Raw genomic sequence first — 26916 nt, 5'->3', positions numbered from 1 at the left:
CTAAATACAGCCACCCATAGTAGACAGATTACTGCAGAAAGTTGCTTAAAAAAAGGCAAACTGCTAAAATGTTTTAAATGTTAGTTTTTCTGCTTAAGACTACATGTGATGAAATAAATGCACATAATTTTCTAACAAGAGGTACAGTCTCTTAAGCTATATTAGTAACTGCAAGAGAAACATGGTATATACAGGCTACCTGTAGTAACAGTGCTGTCTGAAGCAAAGTACAGGAAGAAAGAGTCAGGTGGATATTATGAGGGTGTAGCAGTTACAGATGGCGTTTCTCCACCATTGGTCAGAATATATATCTTTATCAGAAGGCAGTACACTACATCTCAACATCTATTGCAGATACAGAGTAAACTAAAAATGGAAAGAGAAAATTTGGATAGGATCAATACTTTTAAGTACAAAATCCTAATCCAAATTCCATTGCACGGTGACAGCTTCCTCCTGTTTTAAATAACTCCCAAAATGAAGACAAATGTCTCTCTTCTGTGCCAGCTGCTCTTTTAATCTCACAACTTCTGATAATGCTTGTTTACCTTCTGGTATTTTTTGTGATGATACATGTACCAAATAGTCTTATTCAAATCCTTCACATGAAGCTGTAAAAGAAGAAGCCTTGTATTAAAACCACTGATGTTCAAGAGATACACAATTCACTTAACAGGGATAAATACTAACTGTTGTGGATATGTATACTGTTTCCCATTAAATATATCTGGTGCTTTGCCCAAAATACAACATTCTTGTATTTACCCCTCAGAAAAAGGTAAGTAATGGTCCCACATGATAAGTATAGTACACCAGAAAGTCAAGTCATACCTGTGTGAAATAGTCAAGTCGTACCTGGGTGAAATAGTCTGCTTGGACCATCAAAGTCCAGTGAAATACTAAATGATATAATTTCACCTAAGGGCTTAAATTCAAACTGGAAAAAATCCAAACTGTGGTGATGAGAAGCGTATTGCTGTTTTTCTGCCTCCCCCCTCAATACGGCAAAGCATCAAACACCTTTGTGTTTTACATTTATTAGTTACTATTTTAGTATGTCACTAAAAGGATGGTTCTTATGACAAAGAAATCTCCCAAAATACTTACATCGTCATCAGGAAAAGCCAGAAGTCCTGGAGCTCCATGGTCAGTGAAATAAACAAACACATGATCCTTGGGACCACTGTAATGAAAAAATTGCAAACAAGTTCTTTCTAACCACTCCAACCTGAACTGCATCACAACAGCCATCATCTGCTTCTCAGTGCTAAGACATGTCAATACTTGAAAATAATACAGCTGAAGCACTTCCTTTTGGTATTACTTTTTTCATCTCAAAGCATACTACTTTGGGTGCTTATGAGAAGAGGTGAGTGTCTGCAAATGGAATGAAAACAGGGATATAAGCTAGTCCTTCAAGCATGGGGAATACAGCAATTACACTTCACGTTTCAAACTGTAAACTGATTGCTGGTAAGGCTGGCACATCAAGTATGGTGGGAGCACTATTAGTTTTCGATGTCTATATGAAAAAAATGTTATACTGTGGACAACTGTACCATTCTATCACTAAATTATACCGAGGCACCAATAATAAAGACATAAACCACAAAAACTTCTTTGTAAGATCCTTAGGTATGTTTATGTACTTCCTTGTTATCTGCATAGCCATACTTAGCCAAATCAGTGTCGGCCTGTACCTCCATGAAGAACTGATGTGTATGCAAACTCACATATTAGGCTAGATTGGCATTCGCACTATGTCAGCTGAGCACTGCACGTTCACCATCTTTGTTTCCCTAATGTCTGTGTAGTACAAAGCTTGCCATAGATTTTTATTGCACTCTAGATCAAACAGAACACATTTGGGTGATATTAAGGTCTTGCCCTAACAGCCAGATCTGCAAACGGATATTGCTTTTAAACTGTATTCAGGGACAATTAAATGCAAAATATATGAAAAGACTGGAAGGAGCCCCCAAGACCTCCTCTTTTCCTCTGCATCAGTGGTCCAGAAATCTGTATTTGCTTTTGCTCTTTCCTGACTGCAAAAAGGTACAACTGCAGCAGCTCAAGGGGTCACTGTCCAGCCATCTGCCTGGCCAATAACCTGCTGGTTACGGAACAACCTGGAAGACAAGCTAGAGGCTTTCTGGGCAGAGGATAATTGAGTTCTTGTCCCACCAAATAGAAGAAGTCAAACCACTTGGAAATTCACATAAGAGAGCCTAACAAAGAATGGCTGGGTCACAGAATCACAGAATCCCAAGGGTTGGAAGGGACCTAAAAAGATCATCTAGTCCAACCCCCCTGCAAGAGCAGGGTAACCTACAGTACATCACACAGGAACTTGTCCAGGCGGGCCTTGAATATCTCCAGTGTAGGAGACTCCACAACCCCCCTGGGCAACCTGTTCCAGTGCTCTGTCACTCTTACAGTAAAGAAGTTCTTCCTGATGTTAACGTGGAACTTCCTATGCTCCAGTTTACACCCATTGCCCCTTGTCCTATCACTGGATATCACTGAAAAAAGCCTAGCTCCATCATCCTGACACCTACCCTTTACATATTTGTAAACATTGATGAGGTCACCCCTCAGTCTCCTCTTCTCCAAGCTAAAGAGACCCAGCTCCCTCAGCCTCTCCTCATAAGGGAGATGTTCCACTCCCTTAATCATCTTTGTGGCTCTGCGCTGGACTCCTTCAAGCAATTCCCTGTCCTTCTTGAACAGAGGGGCCCAGAACTGGACGCAATATTCCAGATGCGGCCTCACCAATGCTGAGTAGAGGGGGAGGAGAACCTCTCTTGACCTACTAACCACTCCCTTTCTAATGCACCCTAAGATGCCATTTGCCTTCTTGGCCACAAGAGCACATTGCTGGCTCATGGTCATCCTCCTATCCACCAGGACCCCCAGGTCCCTTTCCCTTTCGCTACTTTCCAGCAGGTCAACCCCCAACCTGTACTGGTACATGGGGTTGTTCTTCCCCAGATGCAAGACTCTACACTTGCCCTTGTTAAATTTCATCAAGTTTCTCCCCGCCCAACTCTCCAGCCTGTCCAGGTCTCGCTGAATGGCAGCACAGTCCTCTGGTGTGTCAGCCACTCCTCCCAGTTTTGTGTCATCAGCAAACTTGCTGAGGGTGCACTCAGTTCCCTCATCCAGGTCATTGATGAAAATATTAAACAGCACCGGTCCCAGCACCGACCCCTGAGGAACTCCACTAGTCACAGACCTCCAGCTAGATTCTGCGCCATTGACCACAACTCTCTGCCTTCTTCCTCTCAACCAGTTCTCGATCCACCTCACTACTTGATCGTCAAGCCCACACTTCCTTAGCTTATCTGTGAGGATGCTGTGGGAGACAGTATCAAATGCCTTACTGAAATCAAGAAAAACTACATCTACCGCTCTACCATCATCCCTCCACCTAGTCACTTCCTCATAGAAGGCTATAAGGTTGGTCATACATGACTTCCCCCTCATAAAACCATGTTGGCTGTTCTTAATGACCCCCTCATCCTTGATATGCCTAGTGATGGAGTCAAGAATAAGTTGTTCCATCATCTTTCCAGGGATGGAGGTAAGGCTGACCGGTCTATAATTACCCGGGTCCTCCTTCTTGCCCTTCTTATAGATTGGTGTGACCTTTGCCATCCGCCAATCCTCAGGCACCTCGCCCGTTTCCCACGACTTACCAAAGATGATGGAGAGTGGCCTAGCAATGACCTCCGCCAGCTCCCTCAGCACCCGTGGGTGCATTCCATCCGGACCCATCGATTTACAGATGTCCAGTTTGCATAGCTGATCCCTAACCCAATCCTCATCTACCAAAGCAAACTCCTCCTTTGTCCTGACTCCTTCTGGGGCTATAGAAATCCGGGGCCCTCGGGGAGAGTCTGCAGGAGTAAAGACAGAGGCAAAGAAGGCATTCAGCACCTCTGCCTTCTTTATATCCTCTGTCTCCAGGGCACCCACTTCGTTCTGCAGTGGGCCTATATTGCCTCTTGTGTTAGTTTTATTTGCTATGTATTTGAAGAAGCCCTTTCTATTGTCTTTAACCCGACTAGCAAGACTGAGTTCCAAGGAGGCCTTAGCTGTCCTAATTGCCTCCCTACATCCTCTAACAACTGTCCTATATTCCTCCCAAGCGGCCAGCCCCTCCTTCCATAATCCATAGATTCTCCTTTTCCACTTGAGTTTGCCCAGCAGCTCCTTGTTTAACCACGCCGGTCTCCTAGATCCCTTACTTGACTTCCTACTCATTGGGACGCTCCGATCCTGAGCTTGGAAGAAGCGGTCCTTGAATGCTAACCAACTATCTTGAGCCCCTTTACCGCCTAGTACACTTTCCCATGAGACTTCCCTTAGCAGTTGACTGAAGAGGCCAAAGTTGGCCCTTCGGAAATCCAGAACTGTGGCTTTGCTAGGTATTCTATTCCTCCCACACAGGATCCTAAACTCCACCATCTCATGGTCACTGCAGCCAAGGCTGCCATTGACCGTCACCACTTCGACCAAACCCTCCTTGTTGGCGAGTACTAAATCTAGCAGCGCTGCTCCCCTAGTTGGTACGTCCACCATTTGCATTAAGAAATTATCATCAATGCACTCGAGGAACCTCCTAGACTGTGAATGACTGGCTGTGTGAGTCTTCCAGCAAATATCGGGGTAATTAAAGTCCCCCACGACGACTAAGGCATGTAGTCGCGAGGCTACTTCCAGTTGCCTGTAGAAAGCCTCATCAACTCCTTCGTCCTGATCAGGAGGTCTGTAATAGACCCCCACAACTGTATCACCCGTGCCAGGCAGCCCCTTGATTCGTACCCACAGACATTCCACTTGCTCCTCATCCGACCCCGGACAGAACTCAATACATTCTAGTTGCTCTCTCACGTAAAGAGCAACTCCACCACCTCGCTTCGCTGACCTATCTTTCCTAAAAAGGACATAGCCATCCATGACCACATTCCAGTCATGTGAACTGTCCCACCATGTCTCTGTAATCGCCACTAGATCATAACCTTTAGCCCGCACACAGACTTCTAACTCCTCCTGTTTATTCCCCATGCTGCGTGCATTGGTGTACAGGCATTTCAGGGAGCCAGTCCTAGTACCCTTTTTCCCCTGCGGGACAGGGTCTAAAAAGCTATCCTTTCCCACAAGTGAAACAAGAGATTGATAGTCCTCCTTAGCCCGCCATCCTTCAATCCCTAGCATGTTCCTCTTGGGCTTGTCCCCAACAGGCCCAGTTAAATCCCCTCCCCCCTTCCTAACTAGGTGCTGTTTTTCCGGCTCCCACTCTTGACCCTAAGTCAAATACAACAAAGCTGAAATGTAAATAACAAGGACTTTTATATGTGGGTTTAAGATGTCCTCCTGTGCAGCTGAAGAGTCCTTGGCTCCCTGCATAGTCACTCCCTTATTTGACTTGCAACATCAAGCTTTCCCATGGGAGGTGTGTTCTGAAGTACTTTTTTTAACGAAAAATGCTTTATAGTCACTTCCTGGCTCATTCCAGCTACTAAGAAAGGACAATCTTGTAAATGTGCAGGAATTTACTAACTTCTTGTCTATACACCTTGCATATATCATTTTCTATTTCAGCTTTTCAATATGAGAGCAATAGTTTATTGGACTACTGTCCTGCTCCTTCTACCCAGTGCCAGGGCAGGATTCTTCTGTTTCATTGCTTTGCCTCTAATCTGTGAGATGAAGGGAGGCACTTAGACAATTTTTCTTAAACTATGTCAGTCCTTCCAAATGGTCAGATTTAAATTCTTAAAGGTTTTACAGCAAACACCATACATAAAAAATATAACAGTACTGAGTCAGAAATAGAACACACTTTACTAAATAGGCATCATAATTTCATATCTCAAACTCTGTAGAAGCATGATAAATAACTGACACCAGATACCTTTCCAAGAGGTCTTCTAATTAGGCCCTCAAATATATTGCTTTTATTCTTGAATAACAGATCTTACATTCTACTTAGCCAGTTGACAATTTATCATTGTTCATATATTAGAATACTGCCAAACTTACAATCATTTGTGTAACTTATTTTACAAATACCTTAGGTGTAATACATCCATTACAAGGTTAATTGCTTATACTACTTTTTTAATCACAAAGATTTTTTTGCATTAAATATAAACTATAATTCCATTTCATTACATTCAGAGCCTCAATAACCTTACGTCTGCCACAAAGACCAAGGCTGGGATTAGACATGCAACTCTTTCAGCTGATGAGCTAAGTTACCTTTGTCCCTCTGCCACAGACTGCTAAGTCTCATCACTTCAGGTGCCATGTACAACTGTTCATGTACACTAAACCAAGTCTTAGCAAACCCCAAAAACAAAAACCTTAACAAAACTCTCTTTGAATAACCACTTTTGCAAAAGACAGCTGTCTAAATAACAAATACCTTAATACAGTTGATAATGTAATCCAGAGATTTTATACAGGACTCCATACAAGCTGAATATCAGCAGTTGCTTTTTGGTGTTTAAGAATAGTTTAAGATAGTTTAAGAAACCAGAACCACTGAACTGCTAATGTGAATGACCTGGAATTGCCTTTAACAGTATTGCTGGATTCTCAAGTTGCTCTAATTTACCCAATTCTTTTGCTGAAATCAGTGCCAATGTACAACTACACATACAATTATTTTCCAAACTGAACTTCTCCTACCTTTTCAATACTTTTCCTGATCCCACCCCCTTCATTGCTTCTGCATCTCCTCTGAGAACAGCAAGGAAGTTCTTTGGAGTAACATCCTAAGGATTTACGAGGATTAAAGTTAAATATGATCATAAAACAACAACAAAATCTTCATTTAGAAAGATGGCTTCTGAAAATGAGAATGCATGCATGGATGGCAAGTTTAGCTGGCCATCCCTTTCAATCACTCATTACGTAATGTATGAGCCATGATGACTTACCGAATCCTTAAATCACCAAGTTACTGGATTACTGTTCTGATTTAATGAAACAATTAAGTCTTACACAGCTGTTCTTCAGAATGAGTTACATTTTTGAATGCAAGACCTTTCCTCCTTTTATTTCATGTTCCAGCACAAAAACACTGTAAAGGTTTACTTTTATGACCACTGCTTCACTTCAAAACATATATTGTTTATATTCATCTTATGAACACCAAATGTCATCCAAACCATGCAGGCAAATAAGCTGGAGGCTTTATACTATGTGCATTTTGGAGTGTAAGCTACAGGCTGGAAGGATTTATTCAGAACAATGGCTAATGCTACACTTTCCCTGCGTTTTATTCTCACCTCCTTCGTATAGTCCTTGGGCACTCCAGCATACACATCTGTGCCATTAGGCCTATTGATGACAATGCCTTTTGTAGGGTTTCTGAAAGTTAAACAGAACATAAATATAAATAATTAGCCATGTGCCATACAACAACCACATAACAACTAGGAAACCATTTAAACTGTCCTGACTGGCCAGCTTGCCTTGGAGAGAGTATGGATACCTGCACCATGTATTGTTAAGGGATCCCAGAATATAAACACCTTTTCACTTCAGCCAGTTGCTTGCCTCATGTGTCCTTACCCTCAGAGCACCTTCAAGTATCCCACCTCAGATCATGCTGACTACCTTAAAATGTAGGCAGGTGGTCTCTTACACTATCATCTCTCTTTCAGTGTTTCCTTAAGTCCCCTTTGCTCTTTGCTCCCAGTACTGCTGTGCATATGAAGTCCACTGATTTCTGTTGAAGCTGTTTCAGAATTACAGGCTGTATCACTGAACTATTTCATATTGACAGCAGTGATACGCTTTAGGGAGTCATCAAGAATGGGACATATACACTGTTGAATGTACATTCTGGGGATTAAACTGATATAACATCCTTTCAAAAAAGTCTTGCAAGTCATACACAGAGGTCCTGTACACTGTTACACCTGGGAGTTAAGGTCACTTAGTGTCATAACAATGAAGCTCTGCACTTCTCAGTGCCACAGTTGATGCTGAGTTGTGGAAGTAAGGCTTAGAAAGCTCAGAAGCACATTTCAAAAGAGAATTATTGTGCTCATGGATAAAATATCTCCATGCACACCACGGGTGGTTTTAAAGGCTTTTCTTAAAAAACTACTATAAACCGAAAACACATTGGTGACTATGGTGTGCTTGTAGTAACCATATAGCTTGTGACCAGTGCACATTCATCACTTACTCATCATTATCGGCAATGTCATCATACATCATGACAATGATCTGCTCATCTGGAATTCCATTTCGGTGTACAATCTGGTATGCATGGCACACATCTGCCTGGAATTAAGCAGATTTTCATTATTAGCTTTAACAGAGATCAAAGATCAGAAGAAAAATAATTTTGCAGGTCTAAGAGCAGGCAGTTGCCCAAAAGTAACCAATTGCATTCAAACACAAGATATTCAGTGTTGCTAGAGGGGTGAAATGCACAACTTAAACCAAAACTTTCGCTAACTAGGAGTAGGTGCATTAACTGACTAAAATCTCTCCCTCATTTACATATTTGGGGTTCTCATTTAAACCGAAACCAGAAGTTACTTCAGACTTGGTACAGATGACAACATTTAACAAAAGGTTCTCAGCAGCGTTCTGTGAGAAAACCTAAATGAAACCCTTGTGCATTGACAGACAAATCCAAAATGTTCCAAGAAGCAGAAGGAAAGAGTTGGAGTTCCACCAATTTCAATTAGCTCTGCACCAAGCCTGCATGACTAAGCAGCAAAGACTATCACTGGCTCAAGCAAGTGTGGTTTACCAATCTATCTCTGCAAAGATTTTATTAAATTTTGTTTTACTAGATGAGAATTTTGATTAAGGAGTATTTCCTTTTCACTTATGTATTTCTTGTGGAGTAACAACTAAAGAAGCTTTGGGGCAAGAAAACAGAATTCAGTGGAAAACAGAATTGCAGAATTCAGGCTTTTTTCCTGACTTGTACAGGATATGAATAAGCAGATTTTCTTTACAAAACCATCTTCCTATGACACGGAAATAACAATAGTCATCAAAATAATATTACAGTAAATGCAAGCCTCTCTCAGAATGCTAAATTCTTAGTAACCCCAGCCCAGATAATTTATCTTTAGAGTTGCAGTCTGTGAATGACCTAATAGGATATTAACAATTATTCCTAACCTCGAGAACGACGACCTACCACATGCTAGAAAAAGCTGTGCAAATTTAATAGAGGAAATCTCATCTAACAAAGGCAGTCCAAATGCAGGCAAGGAGCAAGCTTTAAAGCTTACTTCTGTTGAACTAATCTAATTTCCTTTTTCGTAAGCCAAACTGAAGTGGTTTAAGTGGACCTATGTTAAGTTCAGATGACTTAGAAGTATTAGTGATTTTGACTGGAAAGGACACTGTAAAATCCTGTCACTTCATAATCCTTGGTCTTCTAGGTACAGTTGAAGCTGAGAAAAGAGAGTAGCTGTGCAAGATTCTGGGAAGGGTGAGGCATATTCAATACTAATGAATTCTCCCATAGCAAAATCTCTTCACGTGACTAACCCTGAATGTTAAACTGCCCTTACTAAAGCAGTTCCATCTCCTACTATGCAGGTCAGCCTATGTTCTCTTCCACCCGCCTCAGATAATCTCCACCATTTATAGTTCTGCCTTGCCTTGTATGTCATTATACCATCTGCTGCCTCAACAAGTCAAAATGTAGAGGCTGAACAGAGATATAAAGGCACGACCTATGATGTGAAACAGCAGTGTGCAGGTTTGACTAAACATGCATTTCATTTTCAGAAGCAACCCAAGCAGAAGAAAACAATAATCAGGACTTCTCTACACTGGTTAATGAATAAATCATAGATGCCCTCTCACTCTCAAGACATAATACACTTCTGTTATGCTGACAGAACCAGTTATAGGCTGGCAATACAAGGAAATGCTTAGACATACTATCATGATATTATATCAACATATTCAAGCAGCAGGTGTCTGTGCTCCCACAGCCAGTAGGAACTTCAGAGGTGTTCTTAATTAATACCACAGTACCCAAAATCAGCCACACTTTGTAAATGTGTATTTTTTGTCTCTCTCTCTTTCCTTGTGATTCACTGACTGTCTGCTCACTATATCCTGTTTTAGTAAAGCCGACATTGGTGATAAGTTTAAATGGGTTAAATTCCCTAGTGTGGCATCAACATAATCAACTTTCCTCAATCTTAACTTATGCTTCCTTAAGGATTGCCTCAACTTTTTGCTAAGGGAGCTGTATCTGCTGGTAGCATACTGATATCACCACATAGGCTAGAACAGCAAAACCATGTTTTGTTGCTAAAGCTCCATTGGCTAAAGTAGAACAGTTCTGAGTAAACAATTGGGGTTTTTTGTGTAGAATTAGCTGGACTGACTAGCCACCTTTGATGTTGATCACAGGCTCCTCCTGTTCCTTCCGTACACATTAAAATAAACAACCCACCTCTGTAAAGCCAGAATACAGTCTGCAGCTAGAGTAGGGAGGCTTATGTGAAGCTAGAGTACTTGCTGTTGATGTGTAAGTGCCTCTCAGACACTGCTGAAACCACCCTAAAAGAGACAGCTAATACTGTTCCAGATCTCTTATTGGTATTACTGTTGGTGGTTTAGTAAGTGAAATGGATGCTATGAATATTTACTGGATAAATTGTCACTAAATGCAAATCACGCTTTGTGGCCATGATTTGGTGTGGGTAGAAGCTGCCCTGCATAGAATAGAGGAGAAGATGTACCTGTACACCTGCTACTGCACAACTGACCTCACGTGCCAGCTCCAAAATGCACTTTGTTCATGGCATCGTTCAGAACTTTCCTCCCCAGGTTAGCCTCAACCTGTTGCTACATCAGCAAATTTCTATGGAAGGTTTATGGTTAAATCTGTGTAAATATATTAACTCCTATATTTTGAAAGCAGAAGGATCAAAAGGGGAATTTACCTGTTCTCCTGGAGTGGGCATTTTGTTTCCCAAAATGTACATTTGGGAGAAATTCTAAAAAGGGGAAGAAGAAAAAAAAAAAAAAAACCCCAACGTAGACTGCTTGGAGGGGTGGGGGAGGTGGGAAGCTGGAAAAATGCATTTGTTTCATGACACATTCGTGCATAAATAGCTCCTGAAGGGAAAAGCTTGGACTTCTGTGAAATTGGTTACTTCTGGTCTTATGACTGTTAGATTCATGGCCAAAAAGTATGTGTAATGAAGTGTCAGCTTCATTGAAAAGTGGCACTGTTCCCATTACAGGTACACACTGAAATTCCATGGCCTTAAAAGAATGAACTGTAATATATATGCATAGTGGAATGTCTGAAGTGCCAGCCATGTTTCATTCCTCTGCTTAGATATACATCAGCCAAAACACTGTAACTATAATTTAGAACTTAAGGAAGGTTTTCCCATAGCTTCAGTCACAATTTTGTAAACACAATGAGGAAATGTTAGTGAAGTCCAGTACCCAAGGGACCCTTAATGTCTGTTACCTGCGAGACTGGAGAATTTAGGACTGTCCTGGAATAAGATACTACTTCAGTTGGTAGTGTCCAAAACCCTGAATAATAAAGTCCCTGACTCATAAAGCTCAGTAAATACAAGACTAAAAGCAACAACTGAAAACATACCCACTTATGCAAATTCAAATGTTTTTATTTTCAGCATTTTAATTTTGCCAAACTTTTTTGGCTATTTTTCTCCTCGAGTATGTTATCCACCCTTAGTAAGGCTGTGTTTCACATCCAGCTTTCCCACTATGTGTTTTGCAGTATCCAGAAAGTATTGGTCTGTCTCTCTCTGATCTGTGAAGCCAACTTTAGGTTTGAGTTAGCTGACACGATTATCTCCACGGACAGGCAGAAGTATACATGAAATTCTATTTCTTTTAAGAAATTCTATTTCTCTAGTTTGTTGACTCAGTCTCTAAATTGACCAGTAAGCATTTAGTGCTGTATTTGCTCATGTATGCTGCTAGGCTTTCCAGAGATATATCATCTAGCTCTGCATACTAGAGAGCCAAGCCAGGGAATGGTGGGAGTACTCTTTCTTATATGCATTATGAGTGCTTAGCTGCATTTAGGGCATAGCAGCCAGCCTGATAATAAAAAGGCTACTACAGAGAAGTCAGTATAACTATCAAAGAGCAGAGAAAAGCACATCAATAGTCCTTCCACAGCCCAAGCAACTCTAATCAAAGCCACCAAGATACGTATAAAAACAACCAAGAACTGAGAAGTCACAAGCATAAGGCACTATACAAGCTAGCTTTGCAATGACAGTAAGCCTACCACATTGGGCTGTATACTATTCAAAGCCCTTCAAATTTACTTCAGGGACTTGACAAGATAAATGTGTAAGACAAGTTTAGATCATCATGATTAGGAAACCGTCACAGTTCCACCATTACAGAGGAAACAAGTGCCTGCAAGTTGTGAATCTCATTCACAGATAAGTGCAAATAGTGTTTTTTTCCTGATCTTGTCTACATTTGAGGTTTGCATCACTCGTATTGGATCCTGACTGCTGACAGTTGACTTACAAGCCTTAGAAGCAGTTTCAGATTCCTTGAGGTTACAGGTGCAAACTCGGAGTTTCCAGGGTCTGCATATTCTTTACGAATTTACTGTTCATACAGTACATACAACAATAGGCTGCTTTCCCCACAACTTTTCATGTATGAAGCTGGAGAAATTTTTGAAGGTGTAAACTTCTCCTTTCATGGCTGTTTAGTCCAATGAACACGTATTCCCACCAGGTAACTACTGCAGAAGGCAAAAGGGGTTTTTTGATTGTGTCTTGTGCAGACAGCATGCAAAACAACTGGAGCTCACAAAATACAAACATACACCATTTATTAACTACACCCTGAAGAGCTGAACTGAGTCTCCTGAGGTCTCAAGTTACAATGGGATATTATGAGCGCTTAGTTACATGTAGAGAATAGCAACCACTCCAGTAATAAAAAAAGTCGCATTGAGTAACTACTTACAGGAACATTCACATCTACAAATTCACTCATACACAGGCTAGGTCAGAGGAGTTCTAAGGATGAAAGATGGTGGCAGAAGGAAAGTGAATTGCAGTCAAAACATTTTTTTTCTGCAGTTTCTCCCTTGGAAAGCAAAGAATTACACAAATCTGCAATCCTGGAGCCCTGCTCTGCTGAGAGTACAGGTATTACTCTACTGAAAACTAACGTGCATTTCTGCATGTGTTCACTATGGAATTACTTCCTTGATGGACGAAGCACAGAACTGGAAGTCCAAGTCCTATTCCTGGTTCCACTGCAAGTGACTTGAGCAAGTAATTTATGTATTTACAGTGCTTTTGCTCCCACCGATGGAAGGTGGGGAACACTAACACACACAAAGACATGGGGATCAGTCTGCATAATGTTTCCAAGAAATCTGTTATAACTCCCAAGATTTCTGTAGTACGTTTCCTCCTCTGTATAACTCTCCTAAAAATCTATGGTTCAGCTGGTTTTGCTGGGAACAAATTTCCCAAATTTTTTGATACCCAAGGCACCCATCTCTGGATTACACTTCATGGCACACACACCATGGATTTTCCACGACTATCTGCCGGGTCTGCCCTCCCACTGCAGGTGCTCGTTCCTGCCAGGCCCTTAAGGTTGGCCACAAAAGGCCATTAGGCAAGACAACACAGGCTGCTGATACACTGTGCCTTCTGTGACTTGATTCTTTTCATAACAAGTTAGAGGCACAGTATCTTACCCAAGAGAGGTAAGCAAGAGCTAAGCCCCGTTCTGAAGGATCCATCACACAGACTCCCTTGAATTATGACACTGGTTTCGTAACTTCGATGAGACTATTAGTGGTGTTTAATTCTTTCTTCCCCTAATGTTAATACTGTACCTGAAGCAAGCAGCAGAGGTTAAAACAGAAATTTCTAGGATTGAAATTCTGAACAATCTGACATTGCAGGTATCTTGCACTGTTTGAAGATGTTATCTCCAAAATAAAGGTGTTTAAAAAAAATTCATTCTCATTTTTCTAACCTTGAAAAGTATTTCCTTAATAACTCTGCAAAGCATGACCACATTCAGAAGTTAATTTGCTTCTGTGAAACTGGAATGTTCAAAGCACTTACTGTTGAACACAAATATTTAAGTGTGCATCCTGTGTTCTTCATAACTTTATACCTGACAGATATACTTGCCATTGAAGGTTTACTGACAGAAAAGTTAAAAAACTTCATTCTTGGGTAACTGCAGAACAGGCATTCTCATGAGCCACAGCTTCAAAAATGTAGTTTTATTTAAAGACTTAATGTTATGGAGTTAACTCCTCCTCGAGTGGAAGGGAGCCAGCAAGACTGGTTATACGGCAATAGCAACAACCAGAGCACAACTCATTAATTATGTATTTAGACACCACAGAGCAGGCAGTGATTGAGTACAACTCAATACAACTAGTATTTCTATAATTGTTTTCCAATTTAAACTTAAAAAATACATTTTTTTAAGATTTAATTTTAAATAGGAATAGTTTATATTAAGGCTATAATATTCCAACTACAGTCATCAGGTTATATACCTATAATGCAAGGAGCTGGCAAAATCTCTAGAACAAGATTGTCAAGGTGTTGAGCTAGCATTTGCCAGTAACAGGTTCTTCTCAAGATGCAACAAGGCTGTCAGTCTGGTTCATTTAGTTTTAAGCTCATCACCGCACTGGAAGTTACAAACTGAATGTGAGCTGAGAGGGGAAAAATGTAAACATAAAATTCAGTGCACCCAACAGAAAGGCTCATTTCGTCCCCAATCAACACAGAGAGGATGAAGCCTCTCTAGATTTTAGAGGCAGTTACAGCAAAAATAATAAATATTTTTAAAGTTTCAGTGTTCAGCAAATCAGCTGTACCCAGTGCATTTAACAGAGTTTAACTTTTAAAATGCTGGTTGTATACACTACTGTTTCAATCTCTGTTCAAGTTCACCTTAACCAACAAGAGTTGAGTAATCTATTTCCTAACATTTAGAAATATGCAAATGTATATATAAACCAGAAGTAAATGGACCCTGTTCTCCAGGAAAGCAAGAGCTAGTTCCAAGTTTAGAGCAAAGACTGCATTTAAGTGTAATTAATCTGTTTAAGGGATGGTCCAAGAATTCCCCAAAGGGAAAAAACTGCTGTAGTGTCCTGGCTGCTGATTACAAGTCTTGAACTTAATCAGAGTTAAGTCACGCTGAAGCCATGCTGTCAAATACAGTAAGCAAACTGATTCAAATTAAAAAGAGCACCCTTCTGCATGTCCTCCACCCCACAAAAACATACTGTGCATCTGCAGCCTTCGCAGTTTTTTTTTTAACTGGACAGGAAGAATATAAAGAACATAAGAGAAAGAGGAAAACAAATGGAAGGAAACATGCATGTGTTTCAAAATAAGGTTTAATTCTAGACATCATTTGTTCACCTGCAAGTTGGCATCAGATCCTCTAGACTACTACTAGAATATTTAATCTAAATGACACAGGCTCCCCAGGATGCAGAAGCATAGAGGGAGAATATTGCTCCTCCTGCTGATGACAGCTTTTAAAAAGATGCAAGACTGGGCAAAGTTGTAAGCAAAACAAAAAAAAAAAAAAAAAAGAAAAAAATTCCAGCACTAAAAGGAGCAGTGGAAGAGAAATCTTGGGCAAAAATAACAAGGATTATAACCAGGCTCTGAGCAAATCTCATTGCTGTGTGTTTTGAAAACTTCACACACCTCCGGAAGCCTACAAGGAGAAGCACTTGCCCATATGACAGAAGGCCTGAGTTAGTTTAGGCAGCTGTTATCTCCCTGCAAGTCTCAGAGCAAGCATCTTCCGGAGTGTGGCCAGCATCAACATGTGGACTGGCAGTCCTTACCTGGTGTCGATAGTTGTACCAGCCGTTTGAACCTGCAACAATCACCACCCAGTGCTTGCCTCCATCTTCAGGTTCTTCCATGGGGAACGTGCTGATGCCCAGTGCACATCCCAGCAGCACAAGTGCTTTCAATATCAGCATCTTTATTTACTCCACAAATGGAAGAGGAAAAAAAAAAAATCCTTAATGAAGAAGTTTGAGAGAAGTAGATCAGAGGACATCAGTCAAAAATAAACACAAAACAAACATTCACAGTAATGTAGCTGCAAGCTTTTGTTGCTTGTGGGTTTTCTTTGTGTGTTACAGACCATTCAACCCACAGTACAATTTCTGGTCATATCTTCCTTTAGCACCAAGTTGCTACTAGTTTCAGTTTTCTGTCAGCTATCAAATCTGACTGAAAGTGATTCTGAATAGGACAACCAAGTCTTTCAGCTCCCTCTGGTTTTGTTCTATAATAGCTGGCAATGAATAAGCCTCAAATACACAGTAAGCCTCACTATCAAGTATTTCACACAAACTTTTTTTCAGATTCTTATTATTCTCTTGGTATCTGCTTATGCAGTTTGTTGTTTTCCACTCACTGGCAATCTGCCCATTATTATCGAGTCAAATCCTGGGTGATGGAGGCACAAGGATCCATAGACATGGAGAATTGCTTGGGACTTGCAAGGTCAGAGTGTTACAAAAGCTCTCTGTTACAAAAGCTCTCTGTGCCTACAAAGTCAGCGAGGGTGAAGAGTACCGCTGTTCTGCACAAGATACAGCCCTCACTGCTGTGGCTGGGGGCAAAGTGCAGACTCCAAGAGCCTCATGCTATTTATGCAATCTGTTACACTAGTGGAGGGCAAATGTGAACTGGTACCACATGAAAGAGTAGCATTTTCATCTCATTTGCACAATGGTTAAGTGTTTGCACAAGGTGAACAGTAAGAGAATCGGCTCTGAGCCTGTCGACGTCAAATTCAGAAAGGCAGAGCTAGAGAAGAGGTCTAGAAGAGCTAAAATAGGTCTGAGCACAGGCAGAAACACCTCTTTCTGCTATCTTGAGAGGATTAGAAGTGGTGTCCCCACTAGTGAACTTCCTGAGCACCTTCACTGTCTGTTAAAATGTTTGCTCTAAAAGCAAACAATCTGGCCACATCTGATCTAAGACTTCTTTTTTTTTCTTGAGGGGGGGAGTAAGGTTATGTATGTCGGTCATAGTCTCAGGTCTGCATCTGCTCTTAGCACAGGCACAGACTACATATTTCCTCATGCTCCAAGAGATGGAATTTTACTCTGGCCTACTCACAAAAAAGAGATTGTGGAGGCTGATCATTGCTGCTATGTAGGGAAGAAGTGTTGTACCACGAGGCAGAATAGCCTACTTTAGCATGGCTTTCTCTGGAGTAAAAGCTGGAAACTCTCAACCCATACAACATAGTCACAAGACACAACGTCAAAGCTACCACTAAACCAAATAACTAAACAGTATCTAAACCAGCCCCAGTTACCAACAGCCAAAAACCATCCATCTGCAGGCACTCAAATGAGGCTGAAACAGCAGTAGGCAGCTCACCTCCAGAACTGATGTGTGCAATGAAGACTGCTAATGTAACATCTGGTATGGGTCTTTCCAAGACTGAATCTGTTGGTCACCAACATTAAGTCTTGCAAAGCAGCAGTATGAAAAGTATGTTTTATATGTAGATTTGGAAGGTGGTTTGGGGTTCTGTTTTTTTATTTATTTTATTTTTAATGGAGCTATCATAAAGGAACTCATGCTTCTATAGGAACAGCTGTTACCATACAGAAAAGCTCCAGAACAAAATGGAAAAGACAGAACCAAATGTCTAGTGCTATTGACACCGGTTACTCTAAAAACTCATGTGAATCTATAAATTTATCTTTCAAGAATGAGCCACTCCTGTCACTGCCTGCAAGCATGAGATTTGGGACCAAGAACAATACATGACTTAACACTTTAGGGTTTGTTGAATTATTAGCTACTTCAGCAGTTAAGCAGATATGGAGGAATAAGTGATTTTTTCTGCAGTTTGATAGACAGTTATAACCTCTCATGTTGAGCTGGAACTGCAAATTCTTGTCATTGCTGTTGCCAAACAGCAGCAAGTGGCTTTGTATGGAAACTCTGCTTTGTCTATCTTGTCACTTCTTCAGATGATTTAGACAAACAATATGCTAACAACTATGCTGAAGATATACTGAGTTTACAACATCCACAAAAGCTGCTTATCCTGTTGCCTATAACACTGCTAAGATTTAGACCAAGTTGTTAAAATGTTTGTGAAGTGTCAAAATGCCATGAGTCAACAAGCCTATTCATTCCCAATAGTCAGTTTCAGGTATAGCTTAACTCCCGAAATACTAGACAAGAAGAAAAAAAAAAAAAACAAAACCAACAAAAAACAGAATTAAAAAAAAATGTATTTTAGATGATCTGCTTAGAAACCTTAACTGAGTTTGACTTACTGGAACGTGGAACTGAATTTCATACAAACAGATCCCTCAGAGCTCAGTATCTGTTTAATAAGAAGAAACCTTTTCCATATTCACAAAATCACAACTTTTCAGTTCTCTAACTAAAAACATCACGCATATTTACAAGACAAGTACAAAGACAAAATAAATGGCTCAGATTATTGCTGAAGTGCAGGAAAGCCTTTCACATGATGCTTAGCTCTTAAAGATGTAAATCATTAAATCAAATCCAGGACATATCAACAGAAGCTGGACTGCTGCCAGCTGTTCAGTGGGCTGTATAATATGACTAATTTCAAGGCAGATCCTAGCAGACAGGCATCCATTACATGGGAGCTGTCACTGCCACCAGCTGTCAGTTACCGGTACCCCACACAACAGAGCCTGAAGTAGCTTCAGAAAAGATCACGCTATGGAGTGACAAGTCTCAATGTGGAAACAGTTTGAGGGGACTGTCTTTCCTGATGAGTTCACACTCTAGACTATACTAGCACTGATTTATAGCTCTCAGGACACCAGCCTGCAAGGGGCCATGCTGTGCAGGATGCAGCTGTACCAGATACCGGCCCTACATTCTTCCAGCAAACAGGCCCATGACAGAAAAACCCAGGAGCAGATCAAGGAACAAAGACTAAAGCTATGAAGCTCCTCAGGCAGTCCCTCCATGAGGGATTCAACAGTCTCCCATGTGGCATGTGGAGATCCAGATCCTCAGGTTTCTCACCTCTGCTAAGACATAGTTGTGAATGATGCAGATGGCTCAGGGGAGAAAAAAAAACAATCAAACAAACCAAAACAAAACCAACAACAACAAACCAAGTAAAAAAACAAAACAAAACAAAACAACAAGCAGCAAGAAACACTTATTCTTTGTATTGTATTAGAAAACCACGTATCTTCTGTCATGCATTATTTAGAATAGAAAGAAAATCCCTCCTTTTTTATACTAATTACAGACATACAATACTACTTACCTGTCTTTTCCTACGCTACAATTAAATCAAATTAACACCAGAAAAAAAGGGGAAAAAACCCTAGACATACCACAATGCACTAATAAATAATAAACCATGATTAATAAATGCTCAGCTCCCCAAGGTTCTCTGAGAAGCATTTAAAATAGGTTTAACCGTTAAACACATACGGTAGAAACAGCCCTTTTATTCCTTGTTTCCAACTACTGAAAAAAAAAACAACCAAAAAAACCAACCAAAATAAAACCCCAAACTAACCTATATTTCTGCTTGTTTTAAAGAAAGTCTTTGCTCAGGCGGGTAATTTAAAAGACTGTTCTGGGTTGTACTAAATTAGTTCGTTACCTACAGTGTCAAAAATAAGGTTCCTGTCACATGCTATGCCTTCAGGTCATATTAGAAAAGAAACCAGCTGAGCTGACCAGAAACCACAGGTACATAAAAAGCCTTTTTCTGAAAGCAAGGAATCAAGGATCTGTCACTTGCAATCCTAAATGTGAGACTAATGGAAGAACTGAAAATCCACCACAAGGTCATCTTAGAGTTTTGCCTGATTCCAAAAAATGAGAGGATCTGATCAGCTCTGCCTAGCCTTTCTGATAAAAGAGTTAAGTAACTTTGTTTTGGAAACCATGTCAGGAAAAAGGCACATCTTGCAGACATACTGGGTTCAGCATCAGACCTACACAGGCAGAACTGCAGCATGTACACACACAGATAGGTTGCTGTGCAATTTCCAAACTCCCTGAAAGAAATACGGCCAGAACTGGGTGGCTCTTACCAGAACATTTCACCCATCTGTTAAAACCTGTTTTTCCTGACAGAGGCACATGGACCACTTCCCTTTACATGGCTAGCACACACCTCCAACTTGGTAAAAGAAGGATGCTTAAAAAAGATCGCATCTGGACATGGCCAGCTGCTCCTAGAACAATTCTGGTCAACAGCTTGTTCCTCAAGTTCCCAACTTTCCTTTGGCAAAACAATCCACTAAGTTCAAAAATCTTAAAACAACAGGATGCCACCCTAAAGAAAGAGGTTTGAGTTCATCAAAGCATTTTCCACTAGTATTTAGAGCAATTTTGACGCTCCAGCGGTTTAAACTTCAAATACCTCAAGCGCATGCTGTAAGAGCTATATAAACAGAAATCACATATGCATTTTCCCTTCACATGAAATAAGTGAAGTTAACAGTAATCTTGGAAAACAACAATCTTAAGCTAATCAGCTGATCCTTCCAGTTTTTCCTGGAAATCTCTATTTCTTTTCAGCTGCTCTTCTTATGACCACAACCCTTTTAGTTTTCAGAATCCAGTCACAATTCCTTTTCCCACCCAGTGCTTACATATTGCCTGTCACTGTAATATTTAGATGCTAATTTCCACAAAATACGTTGACTCATGACAGCCCTCCTCACAGGAAACTAATGTCCACAGTTCCCTGTCAGCAATGTTTTGCCTACGTGTTTTGTCAGCCATTAGGCAAACTGAAGCATCTATACCCATGATTAAGCCCTTGCAGAATTAGTCTGATTTTCTTTAGCATCACTATGGTGCAAAGAAAAAGTATTTATCACAGTAAACTCCAATAAGGTAGATTTTGAAGGAGATTATGGTCTCTGTAGCAGAACAATTCTTTGCAAAGCCTACTAGTAACCATTTTACGAATCAGCTTAATTTTATTAGAACTTGTAGTAAAATAGTTCAGTATAGCAACTGAAGATGTACGTATGTCACTTTCACTGTAGAGACAGGAATTTGCAATTATGTTAACTCAGAATGCTTTCAAAGGTTAAATAAAGGTGCTTAAAAGTAATTTTAAATAAAGTTAATTGTACTGTTTGCAGATCTGTCATTCTCAGCAGAAGAGAGATGGCACCATTTACCAGGAGAACAAAAATAAAATCACTCCTTATGCTTCCTAACATGGTGACAATCTAATACACATGCTTTAGGGGATTCCCTCCCCACCCCTTCAAAAAGTCCAGATTCAAATCTGGCAGATGGTAAGTATTCAGTATAACTGCTTCTGCTACTTACTTTTATACCTGTCTACAAATACACAATGCCTCTGCAAACACAGTCTGATGGTATTAAAACAGCTCCTGCAACACTGCATGAATAACTTCAATGTTAAATTGCATGACTCAGGGCAGGGGAGGTTAAAAGGAGGAGGTTGAGGGTACCAGAATAAGTCAGACTACGGCAAGCATTTGTGCTCAACAACCATGGAAATGTTTGGAGTGTGGATGGAATGAAATTCTGGAGAAGTGATTCCACAGAAAGCCTGAGGCTCCTGAACTCCACGTGCCTTTTACTATGGCTTATCTCAGCATTTCAGAACTTCACTGCAGCATTTGTTTTAACTCCTAAATACAGACTCCCAGCACAGTGCTGACCCATCCTAATTAGGAACTAGTGCTGCTAGTTCTGCTCTGAGCAGACCTTCATGTTACGCCAAGGCTGTCTACCGCCTATAAATAACTAGCCACAGTGTAGCACCTCTCCGGCATCATCAGCCCTTAGCAGAAACCCTTCTCACTCCATCCTTTTCCCCCATTAAAAAATGTGCTACCAGGATCTAATTTTGTGCTGCTGCTCCCGCTTCCCCCCAGACCTCGGACATCCCCCCTCTCTCCTGTGCCATACCCGAAGGAGCAGCTTTGACTCCTCTTCCAGAAGGCCGAGCTCACATGCGGGCCCTTGACAGGGGGGCAACCGTGCCCAAACCCCTTCTACTGAAGGCAGCGCGGCGATGCAGCCCGGCGCTCTGCAGCAATGCCCTCAGGGTACGGGCGGAAAAGCGGAACCCCTCTATCCCGTCCGGGGTCGGCTTTGCAGATCAGCCGAACCAGCGCCTCGGGTCAGCCCCAGCGCTGACGGGCGGGCCCAAACCGCCCTCGCCAGCAGGGGAAGACAGGGCGCCGGGAAGAGCGGCGGGAGCTCGGCAGTGCTCAGAGCCGGTGAGGGAAACCGCTGCTCCCCTTCAGCCGACGGGGTCCCTCGCATCTACCCCGGGCAGCTCTGCCGCAGAGCGGGCCGGCATCCGTCACGGCTACCCCCAGTCAGGCGGACCCCTGCCTCCCCCCCGCTGCGAGCCAGCAGCCGCCTGCGACACAACCCTCCCGGACAACGCGGACCCCCGCCACCGGCCAGCCCTTACCGCGCTGCCTGCGGACCTACGACAGCCACAACCACGGCGGCTGCGGCAACTCCCGTGGTGAACGAGGCCACCACGGGCCGCGGCGGGCGGAGCCTGGCAAGGCCAATCGCGGCCGGATGGAGGCGGGGCCAGGTACGTTCCCGGCCGCACTACATGCCCCAGCACCCCCTGCGCTGCCCCACGCTCTAAGGGCTGCGGGCCTTGCGCACAAAGCACCCTGGGAGTTACAGTCCTTCGGCTGCTCGGCGAGTCGCGAGTGCACGGGAGCGACTGTGGAGCGCGTCTCGCAGGAGCCGGGTCGCTGGCGGGGCCCGGGGTGTGCTTGGCTGGGGGGCCTGGGGGTACGGCGGGGCCAGCAGGCCCAGAACGGGGAGGCGGAGGAATGTGACAGAAGATGTCGTGAGATGACGGAAGAAAAGTGATGGCCTCACATCGTCCTTGCGTGTTTCAGCAGAGTCCTGGCTTCGCACTGCGGACTGGACCAGCCCGTGCCCATGGCGTGTGCCGTACCCCGCTGCTGCACGGACATCTGCATCTGTCGATAGGGTGACATGGTGCGGGGCCTTGGCTGAGTGCACTGGAAAAGCCTGAGAAACACAGCTTTAAAGTTCTCTCCGTTTTAATGAGAGAAAGAGAAGCAAAGATCCTTTTTGAAAAGTAGAGGCACATGCTCTTTGCCTAATAGACCACACAGAAGGGAGCAACCGGCTTTCCCCTTGCATGCTGACCGTCGGTTAACAAACGAACTGACTGTGGTTCAGGGCGCCTGTGAAAAGGCATAGTTCTGCTCTTGACTTTGCCACTTGAATGATTTGCACCGCCTCAGCTTTGCTTACAATCATAAATCTGAAAGGTCATTATGGGTTAGTCATAAGTACTTTACTAGAAGTTGGAATCCCCAGTAACCTGGCATGTGTCCTGGCACAGCAAAGCTGTTAAAATTCAGGTTGGTTCAGAGATGACCTTTTTGAACTGACAAAGACCATCATGCCGATTAGCCATAGTGAAAAAAATAAGCCCTAAACCATCTTTTCCCCTCTATTTAATCTGAGCTTAATAGCCAGGTGGGTTATGGTTACATTTTGAGTATTATCCTCCCACCCTAAAAGTTACCTGATATCAGTTAAAAGCATCACTTGACTTCTCATGCAAGCCCAAAGGTGATTTTCATATTGTCATAGCTGTGCTGTGTGAGATAAGCACACCTTGTGTCAGTTGTCACCTGTACAAAGGCTAATAATATCATTGCAAAATGTCTGTAAATTCTACATTAAGTAAGCATCAGCAGGATGTTCCTTACTGTGAAAAATAATAGATGGGAAAACCATTACAGGAATCCTACATCTCAGTCAAAATATGTCTGACTGGTACTAAAGACACCCAAGTAATACTCAGACTTTTACAACTGAATGTGATTATTTCTTTGGTGGTGTTAGAAAGTTAGCAAGCCTTCCTGAATCATGTGGGAAGTTTGTCAAAGGAAAAGAGATAAATGGTGTTGCTGGGTATCAACTGAAGTAAGCAGGGAGATTGCTGAGATAGAGTTGTGAGGAGTCTCAGACAGAAACGGTTACATCTCCTGCAGCAGGAATCCAGCATGATCCTTGTGACTGCTGCTATCATGGAAGAGAAGAAATGAAAGAAATAATGTTTTCTCTATCACATAAGCACACATTTTGTAATAAATTATAAATTTAATAACATAAAACACATAAAATTATTTAAAAAATTATCAAAAAAAACCCATATAATCTTTTTTAAAATAGCACCTAAGTAAGGTGCTTACTTAAGTAAGTAAAATTGTGATGGATTTGTAGAATGTCTTGCTCCTTGCTCTGACAGCACTAAAAAGCAAAAGTAGCCATCAACTGTGTTCTCATAATGAAGCTTTGACACTCTGGAAGGTAGTTCCACCAACCCATGAAAGCTACATGCTACAAATGAGAACTTAGACACTAGCAAACTCTGAAACTGTTGACCAAATGAGAACAAAAACCAAACAAATGTGAAACTTAAAAACTGCAGATAAGGCGGGTCCTTTCTTAATAAGAGCGATTTTACCAACCCACGACAGGAAGTCCTACAAACCACAAGTCTGCCCTATGGTAGCGTTGGGTAGTTTAGCTCTGATTCTGTTTTGCTCAGAGTGCTCAGAGCGGATTCTCACTCCTGCCTCCAACACTGCTGACACTGGGCTGGCTTGAAGTGCTGGCATGATGGTAATAGTAGTTCTGGTAAAGCACAGGTTTCCCCAGAAGAGATTTTCCAGATTTCTGGCAGAACTTGAGATAGTTTAACACAGGTATTTATGCTACCATGCCACTGTCCTTACAGCTGACAAAATTCGGACTGAAAAGTCACAGGTTTTGCTTTTAAACTGCCAGGAAAGGTATTTATAAAAATGTACAGAAAGCCATTCTGTACTGCACATACACTTCTTCAACAGCATCTGAACAGACCAAGATGTGTTTTTAATCAGTCAAGAACATTTTTAGCTGGGAGAAAATGGACTGGAATCGTGAATCAAGCACACTTAGGGCATGTAACAGGGAGCAAGATGCAGAGGTTATATACTGGTATAGTAAGTGAATGTGAATCAGGTGAATATTAGATTAAAATCCAGCTAATGAACCATGACACTCCCATGAGACTTTTTAAATTCCGTAGGGTATTTTTTTTAAGAATTATTGTCTACTTCTTGCAAAAATTTTCACCAAACATTATTGAACATTTTCAAAGAAAAAGATAGAACAAATCCATAAATATGTCTTATGTGGGTGAATCTAGAAAATAAAACAGATAAAAGGATTTTATTCATTAAAAGAGGATTTTTCAATTATTTAATTCAGTAGCAATGTTTAAGAATGCAGGGGACCAAAACCACATTAGTAATGTTTGATCCACAGGTGATTCAACCAAGTCTAGTGGAAGGTGTCCTGCCCATGGCAGGGGGGTCAGAGCTATATGATCCTGAGGTCCTTTCCAACCCTAACCATTCTGTTCTATGATTCTAATATACTTTTACTACATATGCTTGTTCAGCCACTCAACCGCATGGTTTACCACCATGATGCTTGAGTAGCTGAGTGATATAAAAAACAATTTCTTCTCTTCCACCTCCTCTTTAGGGCTTAGAAGGATTTTCCTGAGCCACTCTGTACCCAGGCAGCATGGTCACCTGCCTCCAGCCTCAACATGGCAATGAATTGCTCCTACAAGATCAACAAGTTCTATTACCTGCTGCATTCTTAATCCAAAGGTAAATGATTGCTTAGCATCAGTCTTAGATTGCGAATACTCATATAATTTTAAGCTTCTTTGACCTATTTTAAACTTTTTAACAGATGTTAAGTCTTTGTAATTGCACTGGCTTGAGAACTGTTAGCAAAACAAAAATGAAAATAACAACAACAACAAAAACCTGAAAAAAAACCTCCAACCTAGTATGTAAGGTAAAGAGTGGGAGCAATTTGTGTTAAATAAAAGAGTGGGCTGAGCATGGTCTTTCAACATCTTCACTGGCAATGAGATTAGATATGTCAGACTAGCAATGATGCATGACTAGCTGCCTTGTAAAGGCAAACATCAGACATGATTATCCCATGTGTTTGAAAAGAGGGAAGATTTCGTTAACAATGAGATGATCTTAGCTATTAACTGATAGGAGGGAAAAACAATGTTCATCTTTATTTTGGGAGGAAAATAAACAAGAGACTTACGTGAAGTGACTTTAATTCTGAATGAGAGTTAATGGGAGGCATATCGTCATGGAAATAAACTGAGATTGAGCAAGTCTGGGAAGCAGAGGGATTCAGAGATTTATTATAGAATCACAGAATGGTTTGAGTTGGAAGGGACCCTAAAGGTCATCTAGTTTCAACCTCATTGCCATGGGCAGGGACACCTTCCACTAGACCTGGTTGCTCAAAGCCCCGTCCAGCCTGGCCTTGAACACTTCCAGGGATGGGGCATCCACGGCTTCTCTGGGCAATGTGTGCCAATGCCTCACCATCCTCATAGTGAAGGATTTCTTCCTAATACCTAATCTAGATCTATCCTCTTTCAGTTTGAAGCAATCGCCTCTTGTCCTGTAACTACATGCCCTCACTACATGGAGCTCATCAGGAACTGAGTTTTATTCTATGAGACTTTATGTCCATTTCTGTCCAAAGAAAAAAAAAGCAAGAGTGTTACAGGATGCCAGGAGAATTAAATCACTGACTTCTGCATAACTGCCAAAGGAGCACATGCAGCACTGACACAATGGAATATTAAAGATGAGACTGAAATTCATCTGCTAATTTTCTTTATGGTGGAAGTAGAAATTTGGTGCAAAGAATTTGGGGCATATACTTCTACCCTGATCTGCATCAAAAATAGGGGGATAGGGACACATACAGACATATGTTGAAGAAG

At 41.6% G+C, this 26916-nt stretch overlaps 1 protein-coding gene across 3 annotated transcripts in view; it reads right to left on the bottom strand.

Annotated features, from left to right (window-relative positions):
* Nucleotides 1-22654, bottom strand: part of LGMN (legumain) — a 30353-nt gene extending 7699 nt beyond the window's left edge. Inside the window, exons 1-7 of one of the 3 annotated variants that reach the window (XM_065685636.1) lie at nucleotides 22501-22654; nucleotides 15881-16021; nucleotides 8210-8307; nucleotides 7302-7383; nucleotides 6700-6785; nucleotides 1108-1183; nucleotides 549-611 (exon numbers count right to left, since the gene is read on the bottom strand). In XM_065685636.1, the coding sequence (XP_065541708.1) occupies nucleotides 549-611; nucleotides 1108-1183; nucleotides 6700-6785; nucleotides 7302-7383; nucleotides 8210-8307; nucleotides 15881-16021 (546 nt within the window). In that variant the 5' untranslated portion in view covers nucleotides 22501-22654. Of the gene's footprint in view, nucleotides 1-548; nucleotides 612-1107; nucleotides 1184-6699; nucleotides 6786-7301; nucleotides 7384-8209; nucleotides 8308-15880; nucleotides 16063-22500 lie in introns of all 3 variants that reach the window. The other 2 variants (XM_065685635.1, XM_065685634.1) reach the window with 2 other exon arrangements.
* Between the last annotated feature and the right edge of the window lie 4262 nt (nucleotides 22655-26916).

This window comes from Lathamus discolor, chromosome 6, assembly GCF_037157495.1.
Source record: "Lathamus discolor isolate bLatDis1 chromosome 6, bLatDis1.hap1, whole genome shotgun sequence".
Lineage (NCBI taxonomy): Eukaryota > Metazoa > Chordata > Aves > Psittaciformes > Psittacidae > Lathamus > Lathamus discolor.
The sequence above is the reverse complement of the archived record's forward strand: the minus strand, read 5'-3'. Positions and strand labels throughout refer to the sequence as shown.